Raw genomic sequence first — 23,037 nt, forward strand, 5'->3', positions numbered from 1 at the left:
TATTTCTGATCAACAATATATTAACAATTGTTATCAACAACCTTTTGCCGTCTAGTATACAAATTATCAATGCCGGAACGGTAAAAATCAATCGGTTTTTCTGTCAAGTATGTCGGCAGAAACGACGTTACTTTCCAGTCCCCCTATATATATAAGATACAAACCAACAATGTGGAATATTCCGGAATAAATGAATTCTAAATATACAGTCGGTCATAATGTCTTGTCTGTTATGCCGCTACGCAATGCGACAACTTTTCACGAATTCTTTTCACAAATATAATCTCTTTTTTTCAGAAAAGAAACTAATAAGTGAAGAATGGCGGGCTCGAGAGAGAGACTCCTCTACGACAGACATGATTACGATAATGCCTACGATCGACGACGCTACGAACAGGAGCGTGTTGAAGCGAAGCGAACAGATGTGCGCTACGACAACCGATCTACATCACGCCGCTACGAACCCAGCCGTGTAGAGCCGCTACGAATCACAACCAACGGCTACGCGGAACGATTCGAACGCTACGAGAGACCACGTCGCAAAAACGGTTACGTTTACGAAGACATTTACTCCGACTTTGACGAGGCTCAAGGACGCTTATCTCTGTTCAGACCAATAAGACCGGAGTATCTAAATTTACCTACTTCATACGAATCTAAATACAGTTCACTACCTAGAAACTATACTTACTACGAAGACAGATCGCGTAGATATAAGAAAGACTACTACGACTTCCGAATCGACGATCGACGTCAGCCACGTAAAGCTTATGAACCTTACAGAACAGAAGACAGAAGGAAACCTCTAACATACGAAGGCAACCCTCAAATATATGAAGGAAAACCGGATATATTCGCGGAGAGACCAAAACCGGTTATCCAGTTAAACAAAACCGAGGGGTCAGTGAGAAGAACACCGAAGAATGTAGCGATATGCAAACCGCTGCGACTGACGGAGAAAAACGCGCGATACTGGACTACGGATCCACCCGAAGGTGCGCGAAAAGCAAAGAAAGACGAACCAAAGAAGAACGTGAAGTTCTCCGAAGTGTCCGGTTGTAACCGGAAAATGGTTGTCGACGATCCGGTTTGCGGGAGAAAGGTGGTTGCGGTACGAGAATTGGAGGTGTCTTTGGACCAGATGATACAGAACGGGTATTTCGAGAAGCATAACATACCAATTATAAGACCAGAAACGAAGCAAGAGATAGTTTCAGAACCGAACGGGAAGTGTATGACGGGCGGAGAGAAGCAGACGCAGAGAAAATCTAGACATCTGCCACAGGTGAGTTTCAAGATCATTTTTAACCTGGAAACCTCTTGAAACATACCAAGAGACGTAAATTTCAAAATCAGACCATTTATATGACTTAGGACTACTTATAACAGTGTCTTGTTTTAAGTTTCTTAATATAACAACAAAGTAACTGCACTGCTATGCTCATAATTATTCCTTAAAAGATATAAGGCGTTAATATTAAGCAGAAGGTGTTCAAAAGTCATAGACTCATGGGAAACACGAGGAAAAAGAAGTTCACGAAACACAAGTAGGTCAAGGAACCCTCGTGGACAAAGAAGCACACCGGCCAAAAAGGTAACACGTGCTCACAGACCGCGGAAATATGTGTTCATGAGTCCATCGGTGCTAACCAGATACACAAATCACATGGGGTACACGAAACACACTGGATATACGTAGCATAAGTCGTTTACGAAACTCAATGCACACCGACATAAGAGACATAAGTCGTTCACAAAACCCACGAGGCAGAAGTATTTCGAAACATATAGAAACACATACGGCTCGCGGCATATATGAAGCACATTTAGTTAAAGGAACGAACAGGGCACAAGAGGTACACAAAACACACCGATCGCACATGGCATAAACGGCGTAAGAAACAAACGGGCCACAAGGGGTACACGAAACACAGAGCACAAGTGTGTCACTAGTGGTTCACGGAACACACAGGGCAAAAGAGATACACAAAAAAATACAGAACACATAGCACAAGTTTAAGAAAGACACGGTACCCAAGGGGTACACGAAACACACGCGATTAATCGTCGTACAACACACGGTGTGCACGGAATACGAGACACAAGACGAGTTCAGGGAATTCAGAGCTCACTGGAACACAAGACACAAAAGATTCACAAAACAAGTCACACACAGTTCACACGGGCCACACGGGATTGCCTTACCTGACACACCACTGACTTTAATGCCCGCAATTATCTTGTTAAGCCTGCCTATAAACCTCGTGTGTTTGACTTTCTATCTAATTCGCGAAGCCATTTTGACTCTTATCGTAATTAACTTAGGAGCTATCTGATTAAGCCATTGCCCGTAATGTACTTTCCCTTTAATGTTTACCAGAGCTTGTTTCTCGCGTTGAATACAAAACTATATGTATTCTCTCTTTAATATAGTATACTTCGCGATCTTAAATAAGAGAACATCTATCTTGACTCTACAACGATGTATGTTTCTATTACAAAATACAGGATCATTGATTATTAGTGTATTACTTTTAAATTGTTTAATATGTACTTCATTTGTCAGCAATAACACAAAGATTTTATAACTATTTCCAATAGAGTACTCCATTTAAAAATAAATGGTTTTAGAAATAATGAATAACATTATGAAAATATACTACTATCTGTCTATGCATACTTTATACTGTCAGAAGTTATTGGTATGTGCCGTTACAATTGAAAAAAAAATTAATGTAACAAATCACATAATGATCACATTATACATGGTGTTTAAAAATATTAGATGTAAAACCTATAAATGCAGACAAATGAGTTATATATTCAACCCTTTGAAAGTTACACACTTAATAAATCATCTTGTAATATATGCACTTTAATTAAATTTTGCATTTAATCCTTTTCACATCTTTATCTAATCAGGATAACGATGTGAAAAGGATTGTATACAGAATACGCAATATTATTTATTATTTTGTATATCAAAACCGTAAGCAATATAATTGTGTATCTATAGCCGCCACGTGTACTTACGTTACTTCATAAAGTAGAAAGTAACACAATTAAAATAAATAAAACCTAATAGTGTTGTAATTGTGATGAAGAATGGGAGGTGATGCATGGAAGGTGCGTAAATAAACGTCTGAAACGAAATACGAAAAAAGAAAAAAAAAAACAAAATCAGAAACAAAGAAATTGATAATCGAAAATAATTAAAAGTAATAAAATAGTATTAATAAGGCTTCATAAAAAATAGAACAATTTGGACAAGTGTTTCACAACCAGCACACACCCCACATGTGGGCAATTTCATTGTTAAGAGGCGCAATTGGAAAATGAACTCGACACGAGTTCAACAGTTTTGCTTTAATATGAAAATATATATGTTGCATGTAGTCGTAAGGATTTTAGAAGTTTAAAGTCATAGCACAAAAAAGATTGGATTGATTTAGACAATATCTAAATAATACTACTACATAAAATAATAGATTAAATATGGCACGTGATTTTCATCTAAAACAGACTTTTTCAAACATTATTGACCCATTAAACTTTACATGCATTTGTCTCTATCAAGGTAACTCTATCTCATAGTAAATAAGCTATGTAAGTTAATAAAATACAGAAAAAAAATTTAAAAAAAAATTTGAATGTAACCTCCCGCACTGTATTACTAGCCAGTACGGTCACAGTACTTTTATGTCAAATCATTCTACAGTATTCGATTTGAAATTCGAACACCTATTTGAATTCGGACGCCATCTTTGATGTGAACGCAGCCGTTGCGTTAGGTCGTGTAAATCGTAAATACTCCGTACGTTCTTTGCACTATTCACCTACACATGACACGGCGGCCGCGTCCGCCTAACCCGCGTTCAAGCGAGGGCGGTCCGGAGAGGCCCGTGTCTCTCTCGACCGCCGAGTAGTCCTCGCTTCGTGCTACATGCTCAACACCCCATTCACTACACCATACACCTACACGGTTATAGTTCTCCGCTTGTGGACGTCTTCGTCGTAACTGAGGTACGATCCCCAGTGTAAAATTTTTGGTCCGTGGACCTCTGTTTCCACGGGCTCAATTTCGATGAAGCTGTACTAAGCCTAGACCGGCTATCAGCACAACATCTAATATTTCAAATAGCGATCACTCTTGTCTTCCAACTTGCTTGTGTGGTAAATTACTTCCATCTGTTAAACTCACATATGTTAGGTATATTTGTAGCCACACATTTAATGGAATCAGGCGTTACCTTGCGGAAGTCCATCCTAAGTAAAAAAAGCACCAATATTTATATACCAGAGTCTCTCTGTGTTTGGCACTAATCGGTGTAACATAACACCTGAAGATGCCCCGTGGAGGAGTGAAACACGTGTTGAGTAATTTGGCGGTGGCGGTTGTGTGATTCGCATTGTTTGCCGCATACGCATTTATGAGCTGGCTGGCGGGCGGCGCACTTTGTTGCACGACTGCCACTGCATGTGCGGAAGTGGCTAAATATTAGTCCTTTTCTTACTTGTAGCCACACAGTATTAAAACATCTTTGATACGTTCAAATTGATTTACAAATAAAAAGAAGCACGTCAAATGTCAAATCGAAAAGATGGGAGAATAAAAACTATATACGAACTTTATTTAAAACATTCCGTGCTGCGATAATTTTTGAATATTTTCCATTCAATCCGCGTGGGGCGTATACGAGACGATGTACATTCTGAAAATTAACACGTTCACTGCGGGCCCAATTTTGAAGAACTTTCAGCTGGTGCGGCTGAGGTCGAATCAGCCTCAAGCTGAACTTCCTAGTAGTGCGGTTGAGGCCTTTTCTGTCTCATGTTCATCAATATTTTTTTACAATATTGAGTCAATGCTTCGCAGACATAAAGAAAGCTATATTTGTCTTTGTCATACCTCATACGGTTGTGTGTAAACAGCCGCCGCGCTAGAGAGAAAACACGAGTTTTACGCGCCGCACCAGTGCAAAGTCTACCATGAGGCTGAATCGACCTCAAGCCGCAGTGAACGTGTAAAAATGTGTCGTATAAAACATACGCGTTACTTTTTCAATACTGCAGCTATATTAGCGGGAAAAAGTTATAAATTTTAATATGCATTACGTACGCGCATGCGTAATGTGAAGCTATCTATATACGATCTTACAATTCATTTGTTTAAGAATCATTTGTTTTTCAATGAGAACTGCAAATGGCCTGAACGGAAAGTGAAACGGTGGTCGTATACACCCCACACGGCATGGAATGTGTTAAAATATATACATCAACGAATACATCATCTGTTCCGTTAAATATTTATTTAAAAAAATCCTTTTGTAATTATTGAAAATTGTATTAAACTATATTGAAATGAAACCCAGTGGTAGCGGATTCGATTTCTAGGATACAATCTTATATAATTCAGAATTTTGGCATTAATTATTTACAATTGCCGCTGAATGAAGAAGTTTCCAGAGGATGGGCAGCAGCGTCCTCTGTATATCATACTGCACTGCGATCGCCAATTCATCTGCCAATCGTCGCTTATATTATATCCTCCCACAGATATCTTTTAGTGAGTAAGAAAGGGACCAATATTTAGCCACTTCCGCACATGCAGTGGTAGTCATGCAACAAATTGCACCGCCCGCCAGCCCGCTGATAAATGCGTATGCGGCAAACAATGCGAATCACACAACCGCCACCGCCAAATCACTCAACACGTGTTTCACCCCTCCACGAGGCATCTTCAGGAGTTATGTTACACCGATAAGTGCCAAACACATAGAGACTCTGGTATATAAATATTGGTCCTTTTCTTACTTAGGATGGACTTCCGCAAGGTAAGCCAACGCCTGATTCCATTAAATATCTTTTAGTGAGAACTAGGCCTTGCACTGGGCGGGCGTCTATGGCCTAAAAAGACAATATTAAGGAAAATAGTATAATTTAAAATATCTAATTACGTGAAATGTCTAAATAAGGCATTCTTTTTCACAGATCAATTCTTAGAGAATTAAAGTACTAAACGATCCAATGCAGTTGACATCTGACCGCGCTGATTGATTATTCCATTCTGTAAATGACACATTATTAATTACATTATTCGGAACTTGCGTAGTATGTATAACAGGTGGCGCAAAAGTAATGTTATTATGTGAACTTGCCTTAATTTATATAAATGGTGCATATGTCACTGTGCTTTGGCACTTATGGTATAGATACTTAGATATGCTCCATTGCTTATTGTCTATATATATATATATATATATGTAACTATATACATATATATATATATATATATATATATATATATGTAACTTCTATCCGCTGACAAACATAATGTTTTTATCACTCTTTAAAAACGTTTCCAATATATTGATAACTATTATATGTAATGTATAACTTTAAATTGACAACTCCTGCTCATTCTGCTATGTTTATGGAGAAATCTTTCACTATTGTCGTTGTCAGGTTATGGAATGAGCTACCAGAACCAATTAGATGCGCTAAATCGCTGTCAACATATAAAAATATGGGAAAAGAGCACTTCTTTCGCCTTTAAAATAACATATTGTGTAGCGTCTCTTAATTATTCGTATTTATGGATTTCCTTTCCTATACATATATATACTTATATATATATATATATATATATATATATATGTAACATATATATATGTATATATACATATAGCAATAATTGCAGCACGTCCACATTATGACATTACTTTTGCGCCACCCGTTATAAAGCATGATTATGACTTGACGCTATACTATTGATTCTGAATCGACTTTTCATTAATACACGTATATTAATTATACAAATATATGATAATACATCATATAATCGAAACTACAGAGGTCTTATATATATAAATTTATTAGCTGTAGGATGCGCGCGTTGCTGCGCAACCAACTAATTAGTTAACGATATATGTACACACATATATATGTATATATATATATAAGTCGCTAAATAAGAGCAACATAGGACTGGTCATCTTGGTGATGGGAGAGGCCTGTGCCTTGCAATGAACGTCTATAGGCTGATATGATAATGGTGATGAATATAAAAACCAATTGTCCCCCGCGAGCTTTGCGTACTAAATGAATGCTTCTATAACCTCACTTACAGTTCAAACTCGAATTCTGAAATATCCGTGGGATGCCTGTGTCCAACAGTGGTCTAAAAAGCTACAAAGCTGATAATGATGACGACACTTTGTTTTTAATTATAAACTGTTAAATAAAGTTCTAATTGAAATACATCTACACAAGTATGTTTATATGTGTGTTTGTCAGGTCATTGACCGAAGACCGACAACCTCATGACAACGCAAGTATTGTTAGTGCAACAGACCGTAAAAAATCTCGTTACATATAAATCCGGATTTGATTTCCCTTCTGAACGCGTGCAAATTTTCACTTAGAAAACTTACATATTCAATTAGTTGAAAAAAACACAACTTAATAATACAATAAGTGACTTCACGTACACGCGATTAAAGTGTGTTTGTATTTGCGCATTAAAAAATTAGACCAAATCCAAAGGTAACGGTTACTTGAGCGGTTTTAATGAATAATACATATAATAATGTGTCTCTAAATATGAGCTTAGCTTAGCTTTTTTAATAATTCATACATATAACCATACTAATTAAAGTCCACAAAAGGCTATAAAGATTTCAGATCTATTTTCCGGTATTAAATCACTCTGAAATGTATTACATTAATTTATTTTTAATTAAACGGTTTTATTTAGTTCGACCCGTACGGAATATATTTGTTTATTTATTTGGGTCAAAATTAGAAATTGAAATTTAAACACCTTCCCGTTGTCAGATTGATTTGAAATTTGGTACACACATTTAATTTAGATGACAATACAATATAATAAAATCAATAACGTTATAAATCTAAGATGGCCGCCGATACAAAATGGCGAATTATATATTTTTCTTTAACCCCCTCAATATGGGTAAAGAGCTACACTAGTAAAACACGATGATTATGTCAAAATTTAAAATTCAAGATGGACGCCGTTCTATTATGGCGGACTAGGTACATATTTTTCTACAACCACCACAATATGGGTATCAAAAAACCGTTTAACTTAAAAGTTTTTTAAATGTATTTATTACTACTAAAATTCGACATGACAATAAATTCTGGCAGAACAAAGTCTAAAACAGATCTTGTTTATCGGCTTGATTGTGAGTTATGTACAGGGTGTTTCTCTGTTTCGGGATATTCTTCCAGAGTAGACGCTTACTCGGAAGGTGACCTACTTCATTGGATACATAATAGCTGTCAGCAAGAACCTTTGAAGCTTTCACTCTTGCATACAATCACCCTGTATATTATAAAGTGATCAATGTGATGTATGTTATATTTTTTTTCTATTGGAATACGTGAGGACAATAGCTTCTGGCAGTATAGAATGTACAACAGATAGTAAACAATAATTATTCTTAACATGTATTTATCGTGGTTTTGAAAGTACTTTTTCTTACTATATTATCATTACGTTATATATTATTTCTGAAACCATTTTTGGATAGGTTTTAACATACATAAATCAACACCGAATGAGCTATATGTGTGAATATATACACTAATACCTCGCTTCGCGTCGTTTCGTTTTGCGTTTTTTTCGGAGTTGCGTCGCTGCTTAATTAGTACTAATTTTTACTGTTCGTCGTTAGATTTTCGAGGTTGCGTTGTTTTGTGTTCGAGTCTTTATTTTATTTTTTTTTTGAAATTCTCTCTTTTTTTCTAAAAGATGGCAACACTTTTGCTTCTAATTGCGCCGTGCCATCAAAACTCGGGGATTCCCTTTCTAAAAATCAACGCAATTTGAATACAGTTTTATTTTCACTTTGTTTTGCTAATTTTGTGGTTCAGTTTCAATTACGTAGTGTGTTGTGTTTTTTTTTTTTCAAAGAATAATAAATTTTAACGTGTTGTTTCTAGTTACAAAAAAGGTAAATATTATTCCAATTTATTTATAGGCAGAGTTATAATATTTTTGTTTTTTAAATGTTAACTATGTTCAATTTTCTTTTTAAAAAGTTTCCAGGGTTACGAAAATACATTTCGTAACCCTGGAACCTATCTTGGATCTTTACATGGTTTGCCATAGAAAACCTTAATTCACTTTGCGGCGTTTTAATTTGCGTCGTGTTTTTTTGGAACGTAACCACGACGCAAAGTGAGGTATTGGTGTATATGTAAAAACAATCAAGCTGTATGTTTGTATATACAACCTACTTGTCTAGAGGACTATAAAAGAAATTACTCAGTTTAGAATTGTAAATAAATTTCAATTTATTCGAGTGCCTTCCGGAGTATCGGGTGTTTTGTAAATATTGAACCAGTTTAAGTTTCCATTCTATTGATACGTCTTTGTTTACCGCCGTTCCCTTAAGTGTTAGAGCGATACAAAAATGTATTACTTCGATTTGTACAAGAAACATTTTGTTTATATTCCATTTAAATGTAATTCAATCTTTCGGTTTGTTTATATATGTTTATTTACAAACCTTTATTGGTACATTTATAATACGTGTAATGTTTGGAGATCAGTAAGTTATATTTTCATTTTAACTTTTTTTCGATCTGGTAGAGAAACCCGGTGCCAAGACCTTCCATAATTTTTTAATGACTTTGATCTTAACAATGAGTTCCGAAGTGACATAATCATATTTCTGTGCCGAAATTCATCACCGATAACACACATAAAATTATTTTATTCAACATTGAAACTTTTAACAGAGCTCTTATTGATTGTCAACTTATATTTTTAATCTATTTTATTGTTGACTCTGCTTCGCAATGTGTTATAGTTGTGGAGAAAAATCAGGAATATACTCCACAACAACACATCTTTTAATAAAGTTTAACACGAACTAATATATGTATACTTAATTTAGACAAGTAATTATTCAAGATACGTTTTCGGAGGCATATCATACAATATTATATTAATTAAACACCAATAAAACTTGTTAAGAAATAATATAGACACTTTCTTAACAATATCAATGCACGAACACTCTAGTTTGATTTCATACTTTTTTAACCAACTCCACATATATTGCTGAAATTAAATAATACAATAATAAATGTACAGAAAGAATGTAGACAAATTTATTTTAACAAGATTTTCTTAGTAATATTAATGCACAAACACTTTAGTTTGATTTCATTTTTAACAAACGACACATATATTGCTGAAGTTAAATGATACAATAATAAATGTACAGAAAGAATATAGACAAATTTATTTTAACAAGAATTTCTTAGTAATATTAATGCACGAACACTTTAGTTTGATTTCATATTTTTTAACAAACTACACATATATTGCTGAACTTAAATGATACAGTAATAAATGTACAGAAAGAATATAGACAAATTTATTTCGACAAAATTTTCTTATTATCAATACACGAACACTCTAATTTAACGATACAATTTATATTTTTCATAAAAATATCGATATTCTTTTATGAAAGAGTCGTGCATTATCGACGCAGCACATCACTAGGTCATGTTTGCACGGCCCGTGTCGACACTGCCTTGCTAAGTTATTGTGCAAACTAAATATATTTCACTTTATATATTTTTCAACGTAAAACATCTCGTGATATTCACACTTAAAATGATATTTTAACACATTGAACGCCATAGCGGACACCAAGTGTCCGACGGCATACTGTCCCCTGGGACCACACCATTAAATCGAAAATCGTCAATAAATCACCTAGCTGTTTTTTTGCAAATATTGTCAGTAAAAACCTTAAAAATAATGGGCGATTTACGGAAACAGGAACGACTTACCCATTATTTTTCATTTAATGGAATCATGCGTTACTTCGCGGAAGTCCATCCTAAGTAAGAAAAGGACCAATATTTAGCCACTCAACACGTCAATAATAATTGACTCTGTTTGGCACTAATCGGTGTAACATAACTCCTGAAGATGCTCCGTGGAGGGGTGTAACACGTGTTGAGTGATTTGACGGTAGCAGTTGTGTAGTTTGCATTGTTTGCCGCATGCGCATTTGTCAGCGGGCTGGGGGATGCACCGGAATGAAATGCATCGCCCGCCAGCCCGCTGATAAATGCGCATGCGGCAAACAATGCGAATCACACAACCGCCACCACCAAATCACTCAACACGTGCTTCACCCCCCCCACGGGGCATGTGCGGAAGTGGCTAAATATTGGTCCTTTTCTTACTCATTATTTTTCTGCGGAGCCGCGTGGGTCACATGCCTTGGTAAAAACAGTCGAAACACTGTCCGTTGGTTCCCTAGAGGCATCTGAAGTGATCGAGGGCATGCGGACATATGGTGTCCGACGCGGCCTCTTGGACCCAACATGATGGCAGTCACATGGTGTCCGTCGCGGCCCACTGAACTAAACATGGTTTTTAGTCTGGCGTTCAACGTGTTAAGATGGATTATTATAACAGATTAAATTTATTTAAATCTACAATCATCATTTTATAGTGCAAGACGTAGGCTTCTCTCATAGATCGTCACATCCTTAGCTATATCGTGGGCCCACCTAGTGGGATGCCCACGCCGCGTCTACTGGCTCCTGGTCGCCATTCAACAGCCTTTCGGACCCTTCCTATATTTGACCCGCTAAAAACAGATTACCAGTTTCGGTTGCAGCAAGTGATCGAAAGTAACATGGCATCACTTATTTACAACGAGGAGAGTCGCGGGACCTTTCTAGAAGGCTCATAGAAGACACCATTAAAAGGAACAAGTAGGCAAAAAAACAAGTGTATAAGACTAATCAAGATAAATACCCAAATCTGTGATACATGTAAAGAAAATTGGAAAGTAAAAAGTAAATTATAAAGGAATATAAATGTAAGAATAAGGCGAAATAAACAAATAAAAATAAAGCAAAATAAAAGATGTAAACTAGTAGTATTATGATTGGACGGCGACGAAAGTGAGGTAATTAATGAAAAAAATAGGAAAAAATAAGAATCACATCGAGAAGGAAAAAAGACAAACTCAATAAAAATTAAAAAACACATCGAGAAGGAAAAAAGATGCGAACGCAAATAATAAAATCTGTGAAAAAAATTGCTAAAATATTCAGGCGTTACTTTGCGGAAGTCCATCCTAAGTAAGAAACGGACTAATATATAGCTACTTCCGCTATGCAGCAATAGTCGTGCAATGAAGTGCACCGCCCGCCAGCACAATTACACAACTACCATAACATTACTACTGAGGATGCCCCGTGGAGTGGTGAAACACGTGTTGAGTGAATTAACTGTGGTAGTTGTGTAATTCGCATTGTTTGCCGCATGCGCATTTATCAACGGGCTGGCGGGCGGTGCACTTCATTACACGACTACTGCTGCATAGCGGAAGTAGCTATATATTAGTCTCCTTCTTACCGTGAAATATTTTGTAATGCAGTCCTTATGTAGAGTGTACAGATAGGAAAGGTACAAACGACCCCCCCCCCCCCCCGTCGCCAAAAAAGGGGTGCCATAATGAAAGTCAGTTGCACGAATAAAATGTGCCTGCTACTGTTTTGTTCTTTCTTTAAACCGATGGACTTTCACTGCAAGACATAAGTCTCTTCCAAAAATCCCAAAAGTCCCCAAGAAGAGATCCTGCGCTGACAGCATTCAATGACTTCCAGAAACCTTTACTATGTCGACAGTCCATCTAATGGGAGGCCTACTCACGGCGCGTCTATTTAAGATGATTAAATAAAAATTGTTAAAAATGTTTCTTTTTTGCCAGGTATTGGCAGCTTTGGCGGTATCCTTGGCACCATTCTCCGCTGGGCTTGGCAAAGGGTACAGCTCTCCTGCCATCGCCTCACTCCAGGGTCCAGGGGCAAACTCAACACGAAGAGACTTTCAACTGACGGACCAACAAGCATCCTGGCTGGCTTCTTTATCTTTCTTAGGTGAGTGAAATTGTCACATACTCGTATTTTAAACTTGTAATGTATTTAGATATGTCTTAAATCTTTTATTTTAAATTTTCTATATGTTCTAATTAAAGTTAAACACTGTAAAATCATCTAAATAACTCATTTTGGAACGGAATTAAGGATAAGTTTAAATTGTACAAAAATTGTGGATTCTAAAAAAGTTGTGAAGGAAATTACTTAATAAATCCAAGTCAGAATACTTTAACTATCGTTAATTACTGAAAAACCAAAAAAAAATGTTCTAGATTGATCTAGAAATATTTAAATGAATATGGAAATGAAGAATCAGGCGTTACCTTGTCCATCCTAAGTAAGAAAAGGACCAATATCTAGCCACCTCCGCACATGCAGCGCATGAGCTCACTCTGTGTTTGGCACTAATCGGTGTAACATAACTCCTGAAGATTCCTCGTGGAGGGGTGAAACACGTGTAGAGTGATTTGGCGGTGGCAGTTGTGTAATTCGCATTAGGGGGACCGAAAAATAATATCGCCTTCTTAAGTTAAAATCACACGACTACATTTTTAACAAGTTTTTTATTTCTTATCAACAATATACTCACCTTCATTATCAACAACCTTTTGCCATCTAGTATACAAAATCAATACCGGAGCGGTAACAAATCAATCTGTTTTTCTGTTAAATATGCAGAACACACAAACAGAAACGACATCACTTTCCGGTGCCCTAATATATTCTACACCGTGTGACATAATTTCCAATCCTGTAATAAATATAGAAGGTATTATCCTAAATCACTTTTGTTAGTTTTAATTTAGTTTACAAAATGTCCCGTCTCTTTGAACCATATTTATTGCAACCTATTGTATTCCCTTTGTCGAGTCGAAAATGACGGCGAGCAGCGTTTTTTCCTTTCAAACATCCATTAGCGTGATCGATAGTGATTAATATGTACTTTGTTATAGTTTCTAGAACTTTCTATTTCCATTAAACATATTGAATATTGTTCCATGTTTTCATGTTCACATTAGCCGTCGAATGTATTTTCCTCATTCTAGAACCTTCCAAAAAAATTAATACAATATACAAAATAAAATAATATGACTCGTAATTCAAAAAGAGTCGAGCAAAGATATCAAGGTAGTCATGAATAAAGCAATATAGGTAAATAAAAAGATAATGAAATATCTATAATTGTATAAAAATTGAGTCAAAACAAACTGAGGTGTGGGTGATGAAAGGTGACGCATAGGTGACGATATGAATGTGACCAAAGATAGAAAATGTGAAGGATGAAAGGGAGAAATTGAAGAATGAAATGAAAAAATATTTTACCCGAATTAATGTCCCTTTCCCACGCGTGGGAGAACGAGGGGCTCCCAAAAAAGAGGGCGAAAAAAGGAGGGTGTAGGTAACGTTACGTTTAAACTACTGTTATATAGTGTTATATTTATGGCAATACATTCCTTTACTGTAAACAGGTCAGGTTAGATATAGATCCAAATAATATATATATAAAATATATATATATATAAATTAATAATCATTTACTATCTGTATGTGTAGAAAAATTTAACATATTTAACATATTTTAAAGTGATTATACAGTCTGATTGGAAACAGGTGTGATATCTTCAACACTTTTTGCTGATAATTAAAACATACATTCACATCTGTAAAACTTTCACACCTATTAAAAATCACATGTATAACAATACATCACTACTAGTGTATTAGTTTAATTAGATAGAAACTGCAGTAACCAAGTACGGATAAGATCCCTAGTGAATCTTGTCTTGTATCATATAAATCCAACCAATCACCCTATATAAAATATATTCCGCCTATGATTCAAACTGCGACCAACAATCACGTTACATATATAAACATTGTTAGATTTCATTTAAAAGAGCAACTGTTGACTTTCGTAAATGCCTTCTTTAATAAAGATATTTAAAATCGCAGCTTGAATTGACTCTTATACAAAAATAATGAAATTATTATCAGTACTGGGTTATAACCTTGAGCCTTGTCCTATATAGGGCTCTGCCAACACTCTTTGCGGAGATAGCGTTATACAACAATGGTTGTCGGAACACTAGAGGGTTGAGGGTACAGTTGGCACTCTACCAGGGTCATCGGTCTTTGTCGTTAATTGGTCTTTTATCTTACAAGATTGGAGCCTATGTTACATTTAGCCTTTATTCATACAGATAAGACATAAGATAAAATTCAAATAAGAAAAGCACCAATATACACAATTACCACTGCTGAATCACTCAAAAATGTTCTTTATTTTAATTTTATTCATTATTCAAAAAAAAAACAAAGAAAAATTGAGTGATTTAGCGGTGGTAGTTGTGTAATACGCATCGTTTACCGCACGTGCATTTATCAGCGGGCTACCGCGCGGTGCACTTTATTGCACGACTACGACTGCATGTGCGGAAGTAGCTATATATTGGTCCTTTTCTTACTTAGGATGGACTTCTGCAAATTATTTCTAATCTATTTTATTTTTGGCTATACTCTGCTTTGCAAGGTGTTATAGTTGTGGAGAAGAAGCAGGAAGAAACTCCACAACAACACGTCTTTTAATAAAGTTTAACACAGATTTATATATACACTTTATCAGATATAGCCTAAATGAAATCAAAACGATCAGGCGACATCACTGCCAATTATTCTTGTCATTTAAATATTTGCTTAATGAAATATATATATATATGTATATATATATATATATATATATATATATATATATATATATAAGTTGACTATATAATCTGTGTGTTCATGTTCACAGCGGGCTGGCGGGCGGTGCACTTTGTTGCACGACTATCACTGCATGTGCGGAAATGGCTAAATATTGGTCCTTTTCTTACGTAAAAAGTGACCACTTTATGAGAGGATACAGTGTGAATTTTTATGATCCATGTTTTTGGGGGACGTCTAGTTCCCATTGGTGCAGGGACGTTACAAATTCAGCTAAAATGAGTGTATCAATTTTTATTCTACATTCTCTTCCGTCCGTCACATTTTCTTCTATTCATTCTTATTACGCTTTACACGTTCTGTTATTCTCCGCTTGCAGACCTTCTTTCTTGTATCTCCTTCCTTCTTTCATCTATATTCCTAGATCACAGTTTTTTTACATTATTTATAAAGATTTTTTTATCACAGACTATGTTTATTTACATTTGTTATGTTTTTGTACTCTTTAGCACTATGTTACTATTTTTGTCTAAAAACATAGCCTAAAATGAATTATTATTTTTGAATTAATTTTCTTGAATTTTACAAGACTTATACAGTGTGATTGGAAATAGTTGTAAAAGCTTTAAAAGCTGCAAATAAATGACATATTTATTCCTTTTATGTTTGACATATATAATGAACCGTCCTGTATATCTTAACTCATTCTTATTATCATTTCCAGGAAATGTTCAGGGGTATAGCTGGTGGATCAACCACGAAGGCATATTAATAATGGTAACATAAAGTTTAAAATAACTCCATCTTCTTTTCTCTAGGGGCGTTGTTTGGGGGGATGGCAGGAGGAGCAGCCATGCGTCACGGGCGTCGCCGGGTGCTGTCTCTAGCTGCGGCACCATGCAGCGTATCCTGGCTGCTGACTGTGGTGGCCACGTCGGTCAGGATGATGTGCATCACCGCCTTCCTTGGAGGCTTCTGCTGTTCCATACTCACCATGCTGTCCCAGGTCTGATTTTAACAATTTATGAAACTTGGGAGTGATTTTGGCGCAAAATGACAAAACTTTCACAACAAAAATCTACATAAATAATAATTACTTATATTATTCATCACAAATCTAGAGAACAGCTTCAACAAATCATCTAAAAATACAATGACTGGGTGAAATTTTATGATTTCATAGTAACGAATAAAGATTTTTTTCGTAAAATCTAAATAAATATTACAATTCATCATAAAACTTCATAGTTTATTAATTATAATGAAATATTCATTTGAAAAAACTATTGTAAATAAAGAAAAACCAAAAAGTATGCGTTATGCATTGTAATGTTACATTTACACAAACATATATGTTTGAATTACAATGTGGAATACAAAATGGCCGACATGTCAATTATTAACTATAGATATCTATGTAACGCAGAATTCTAAGTAGGAATACAAAATAGCTGACATATCAATAATTTAAAACTATGTCAATCCCAAACAGAATTTTAATAAAGAACTCAAAATGGCCGACACAAAAAAATAATTAACTAGATATCTATATAACACATATTTCGAAATAGTAACGCAAAATGGCCGACATCAATAATTAATAACAAAACTTATATAAAACAAAATTCGAACGAGTAACACAAAATGGTGGACATACCAGTAAATAACAACTTATCTTATACAGAACAGAATATAAATCAAAACTCAATATGGCGGAAATTAAAAAAATAATTAATTATAGATATCTAAACAACACAGAATTCTAATTAGGAACACAATATGGCGGTCATATAAATAATTAATACTAATTCCTTTATAAAACAGAATTTGAAATTAGAACTCTAAATGGCCGACATTACAAAAATAAATAACTATAGATATGTATATAAAACACAATTCAAAATAGGAACTCAAGATGGTGGACAAATCAATAAATGATAACTATAAATATACCAAACAGATTTTGATTTTTTTGAATTAGGAATAAAGAATGGCTATTTTGTAAATTAAATAACTAATAACTTTACCTATATGAAACAGAATTCGAAATTGGAACGCAAAATGGCCGTCATATCAATAATTAATAATAAACTTACATAAAACAGAATTCGAATTAGTAATACAAAATGGCTGACATAAATTATTAATAACTGCAGCTATGTAAAACAAAATTTAAACTAGTAACACAAAATGGTGGACATATCAGTAAGTAATAACTATCCTACACAGAACAGAATATAAATAAGGAACTCAAAGTAGCCGACATGTCAAAAATAATTAAATATCTATATAAAAAAGAATTAAAATCGGTTCACAAAATGGCGGCTATATCAATAACTAATACCTATTCCTAAATAAAAATAATCTTATTATTTCTAAATAGGTACACAAAATGGCCGACGTAACAAAAATAAATAACTATACATACTTTTAACACAGAATTCTATAGAAACGAAAATGGCCGATATATCAATTGTTAATAACTATACATATACCAAACAGAACCAAATCTTAAAAAGATAATGGCGGAGACACAAAAATAATTAACTATAAATACATATTTAATATATATTCCCAAATAAAACCACAAAATGGCGGACATGTAAAAAGTAAATAACTACACTTAAACAAAATCTAACTATACTCGTAAATAGGAATACAAAATGGCCGATATGTAAATAACTATATCTAAATAAATCTGTAATCAAAAATAGAAACACAAAATGGTCGACATATGAATAAATAATAATTATCCTATACAGAATTTAAATAAGGAACTCAAAATGGCCGACGTATCAATTATTAACCTACTTATACAAAACAGAATTCGAATTAGGAACTAACTATACCTATATAAGAGCAGTGGTTGCCCAGCGATGGACTGAGACTTGCGATGGACTGGGACTTGCGATGGTAGTTCGCGGGTTCGATTCCCGATATACAATCTTATATAACTCACACTATGCATTAATTATAAAGGATTTCTACAACTCATAAACAAGTTCAGAGAGGATGGATAGCAGCGTCCAAAACACCAATCACACAATCGTCTACCAAACGTGGCGATTATCGTATATCCCCCCATAGATACCTTTGGGGGGGAGGGGGCAATCTTGCAGCGGGCGTCTATGTGCTGAAACAACGACCTATATAAAACAGAAATTTCGAAATAGGAATGCAAAATGGCCGACATATGTTTAACTAAGATAATCTAACCATATATACCCAACAATTATAAATTTAATAAATTATTCAAAAATATAGTCAAAAATTATGTCACGGCTAGCGTTGCAGTTTTTTCTTTTTTTATAAATAAATTTTAAAATGCATCGCATTTCTCTATTACCTTCATTCATTTAAATAGAAATACAAAAGAAAAAATTAAAAATGGCACAATGCGAAATTTCACTATTTTTTTTTAATGTAACCTTTTTAATGTTTTCAAAACTAGACAGATACAAATAAAACCTCCATTGAGCTTTTATTACAAGTTTATATTTGCTAAAACTCTTCGGAGTATGTACACATTCCCGAGCAAATATAACACAGATTAAGGAACACAAAATGGCCGAAGTCCGTTTCGTTTCCCGCCAAATGTTTCTAAATGTTATGACGTCAACGAAGCTGGTAAGTTTTAATCTGTTACTCTGTCTAATGGACGTCAGCTATGCGGTACTTTCCGGCCTTACTGTACAGAGATGGCCAATCTACACATAATTGATAAAGTCTCTAACTTCGTACAACTTGAGAAAGTTCTGCGCTCTGAGAAGCTAAGTTTACTCAAGTTGTATTCTAGATATTAGTGTCGTGCTACACTGACGGGGAAATGAAAAATTATATTACGATATATTCATACTTTACATTACAAAATTTAATACACAGTTTTATTGGTTATATAAAGGCTTTAAATGGGTGAATATATACCTGTTAATTAATATATAATACAGAGTGTATCAAAAACTCAATGATGTCAGAAGAAATAATTTATAGGAAATTAAGTTTTACAAAAAATTTATTTCTCATTTCTAACTATACTTAAATAAATATATAACACATATAATGAAAAGATTTTTGATCACTCAATAATAAAAAAAAGTATTATTTATTGTCTTCACACTTTTTATTGTTAGAAATATTGGCCAGCCCCAATTCAATAGAAAAAAAACAATACGACATATTTTAAAGTGATCACTTTACACGGGGTTATTGAATATGATGTTTTAAGCCATGGAAAACCAAGGATGTAAGAAAAGAAAAGCGTGCGAAGAAATATATATATGTAAAATTAATTATTATTATTCAAAATTGTAACATCCCTGTCCCACACTTAACAAGGGAACGAAAAAAAATCAACAACGAAAACCATCGTGTGACCCACGCCCCATATGGGACAATTCTTATTTCGCTTTAATATAAAAATATATATGTTACAAAAGGATTCGTTGTTTAAAAAGTCTAAGATGAGGCACGACACAAAAAAGGTTCAATATTACTACCTTTATGCATTTATGCAGCTATACTTTCACCTCATTAAAACTGTTACACCTATTTTCAATCACCTGTATATATCAAAAAATGCTAGAAGATTCGAATTCAGACAGAAATTAGTATCAAATAGACATCTGTCAACTTCAATATTATACATATAAGATTTACCAGTACAATGTGTCACCACATTTAGAACTCTCGAAAGGAAAAGTTAAATTGGGGATAAAATAATTATTTATGACTCCGGGAACAAGCGATGAATGGAACATTGCTATAAATACTCCAAGGTTTAATTATTCTCACAAACTTTGTTTCGAGAAATTTCTATAACTTCTTAAAAGGATGATAAATTTTGCAATTAATAATTTCATTTCTGAGAGATTTTTATAATTACAATTTTTAATTGTATACTTCCATGTAAAGTTTTCATATTTAATTTATAATACACTAATGCTACAATATAAAAAAATAAAATCTTAAATCAAACATCGATTATTGGAAAGAGTGAAATATACGAAATTTTTACAGAAATAAGGATTTTAGGGAACCTCCCTCAAGGCGTGCCACAAACATTGTGGATTGTTCTTCTTTTCAGCAATTTATTGGCAGAGTTATATTATTTTGGTTTTTTAAATGTTTAGCTTGTTCAATTTTCTTTTTAAAAAGTAGTATTCTCTTGACCCTGGAACCTATCTTCGATCTTTACATGGTTTGCTATAGAAAATCTTAATTCACTTTGCGGCGTTTCAATTTGCGTCGTGTTTTTTGGAACGTAACCACGACACAAAGTGAGGTATTTGTGTATTTCTTACAAAAACATAATCCTGTTTAATGTATATAAATGGTGATACGAATTGGCAAGACACACACGAGATATTAAAGAACAGATAGCTTTACATTTGTCTACCCGCTACCCCCGCTACCCGCTACCCCAAGAGGTCACTTGCAATTGTAAGCTCACTAGAGTAAAGACATATTATATATATGAGGTTTTTATTACATATATATGTTATGTGAACGTACAGTAGTCTTTCTATAACACGGTAGATTAGTATCGTCGTTATAGGATAAAACATTTGTAAAAACATTATATATCGCTCTCTGACGACCACGTGTAACGCGTATTGTTTATATAATACACGTTAAATTTTCTCGATGAATGATATATACATATATATATATATATATATATATATATATATATATATATATATATATATATGAAATTGGACAATACAGAAATATACCAAGGGATATCACCTATTTAAATAAGTCCATATAAGAGACATCAAATCTCATATTATAATATCGCGTTATAAAAATACCATGTTACAGGAGAGATAATATTCCGCAATTTTACCATTAAAAACGGGATGATTCTCGGAAGAATCAAAATCACCGACGTAGCTTGAAGAATTGTCTGAAGGTGTAGCGGGCAGGACACATACACATGCAACCGATGGCCGTTGGGCTGAAAGATTCTCGAGGGGTGACCACGAGGTGGATCTACTACTTAGTAAAGATCAGAAGAAAGAAAGACAGAGAGTTCTTTGAGAGTTTCTCGGATATTCTTATCTCTTTCATCTCTTATCATTCCAAGATATTTATCCGCCCAAATTTCTGTTTTTCAGGTCTACATCAGTGAGATATCAGTGCCAGATATCAGAGGCTGTCTCAGTGCGGTGCTGAAAATAGTCGGCCATCTTGGAGTACTCTTCAGTTTCACAATCGGCGCCTACCTCGACTGGCAACAGCTTGCACTCTGCATATCCGCCGCACCACTTCTCCTGTTCTGCACCATCCTATACATACCTGAAACTCCTAGTTACCTGGTGCTAACTGGTAAGGATGAAGAGGCTTACAAGAGTTTGCTCTGGCTTAGAGGTCCCAACTCCGACGTGGCTCAAGAATTAGCCACGATCAGAACTAACGTTTTAGCATCCAAGAACTTCAGTCAGAGGCAAAATCAGATGTCCAGCAGTCAATTGATAAACTCCTTGGATGTTAGGACTATGAATCGACTTCTAGGTCCAATACTGGTGACATGTGGCTTAATGACCTTCCAGAGGTTTTCCGGAGCTCATGCGTTCTCTTTCTACGCTGTTCCGATATTTAGGAAGACGTTTGGTGGAATGAATCCTCACGGTGCTGCTATAGCGGTATCTTTTGTCCAACTCCTTGCGTCTTGTTTATCAGGACTTCTAATTGACACTGTCGGTAGACTACCTCTTTTGATTGTCAGCTCTGTGTTAATGTCCATGGCTCTTGCTGGATTCGGTAGCTATGCTTACTACGAGGAAGTTCACAGGAATCAGAGAATCCAGAATGTAATGTTTCATCAGACCGTGGGGCAGAACGACTGGATTCCTCTGCTTTGTGTCTTGGTTTTCACCATCGCGTTCTCTTTAGGAATGAGCCCCATATCCTGGTTATTAATCGGTGAGCTTTTTCCATTGGAGTATAGGGCTTTTGGCAGCGCTATGGCAACTGCCTTCAGTTACCTATGTGCTTTTGTTGGTGTAAAAACATTCGTGGACTTCCAGCAGGCGTTGGGACTTCACGGCGCCTTTTGGTTGTACGCGTCTATAAGTGTGGGTGGTCTTTGTTTCGTGGTGTGCTGTGTTCCGGAGACGAAAGGTAAAGATTTGGATGAAATGGATCCCAATTACGTACAAAGTCTTTCGCCTAAAAGGTAAAGATGTTGATAGTTGGGAAACGTGTGCTGTTTACTTCTATTCCATTGCGTGTATATATAATTCTGTTAAAATCAGTATTTTTTAACCTTTTAAGTGCAAAGCTCCACCTTAGCCTTTCTAAGATTCTTACGCCCCCCTACGTAACATTTTTTTATGTTAAAGCGAAAGGGTTAAACTCGTGTCGAGTCCACTTTCAAATTGC

At 35.0% G+C, this 23,037-nt stretch overlaps 1 protein-coding gene across 1 annotated transcript; it reads left to right on the forward strand.

Moving 5' to 3' along the window:
• The first annotated feature begins 319 nt into the window (after positions 1-319).
• LOC137924639 (facilitated trehalose transporter Tret1-like) lies at positions 320-22,835 on the forward strand. Its single transcript, XM_068768059.1, has 4 exons — positions 320-1,285; positions 12,780-12,948; positions 16,470-16,657; positions 21,771-22,835. The coding sequence occupies exons 1-4, from the start codon at positions 320-322 to the stop codon at positions 22,833-22,835; spliced, it is 2,388 nt and encodes a 795-aa protein (XP_068624160.1).
• The last annotated feature ends 202 nt before the right edge of the window (positions 22,836-23,037 follow it).

Source organism: Battus philenor, unplaced genomic scaffold, assembly GCF_028537555.1.
Source record: "Battus philenor isolate CCGP_79_NKW_IND1 unplaced genomic scaffold, ilBatPhil1.0.hap1 SCAF_24, whole genome shotgun sequence".
Lineage (NCBI taxonomy): Eukaryota > Metazoa > Arthropoda > Insecta > Lepidoptera > Papilionidae > Battus > Battus philenor.

Bases quoted from the DNA above. Each gene is read 5' to 3' on its own strand.
- LOC137924639 (XM_068768059.1), top strand. From the start codon at position 320: ATGGCGGGCTCGAGAGAGAGACTCCTCTACGACAGACATGATTACGAT. The intron at 1,286-12,779 runs GTGAGTTTCAAG...CTTTTTTGCCAG, and splicing joins AATCTAGACATCTGCCACAG to GTATTGGCAGCTTTGGCGGT. The intron at 16,658-21,770 runs GTCTGATTTTAA...TCTGTTTTTCAG, and splicing joins TACTCACCATGCTGTCCCAG to GTCTACATCAGTGAGATATC.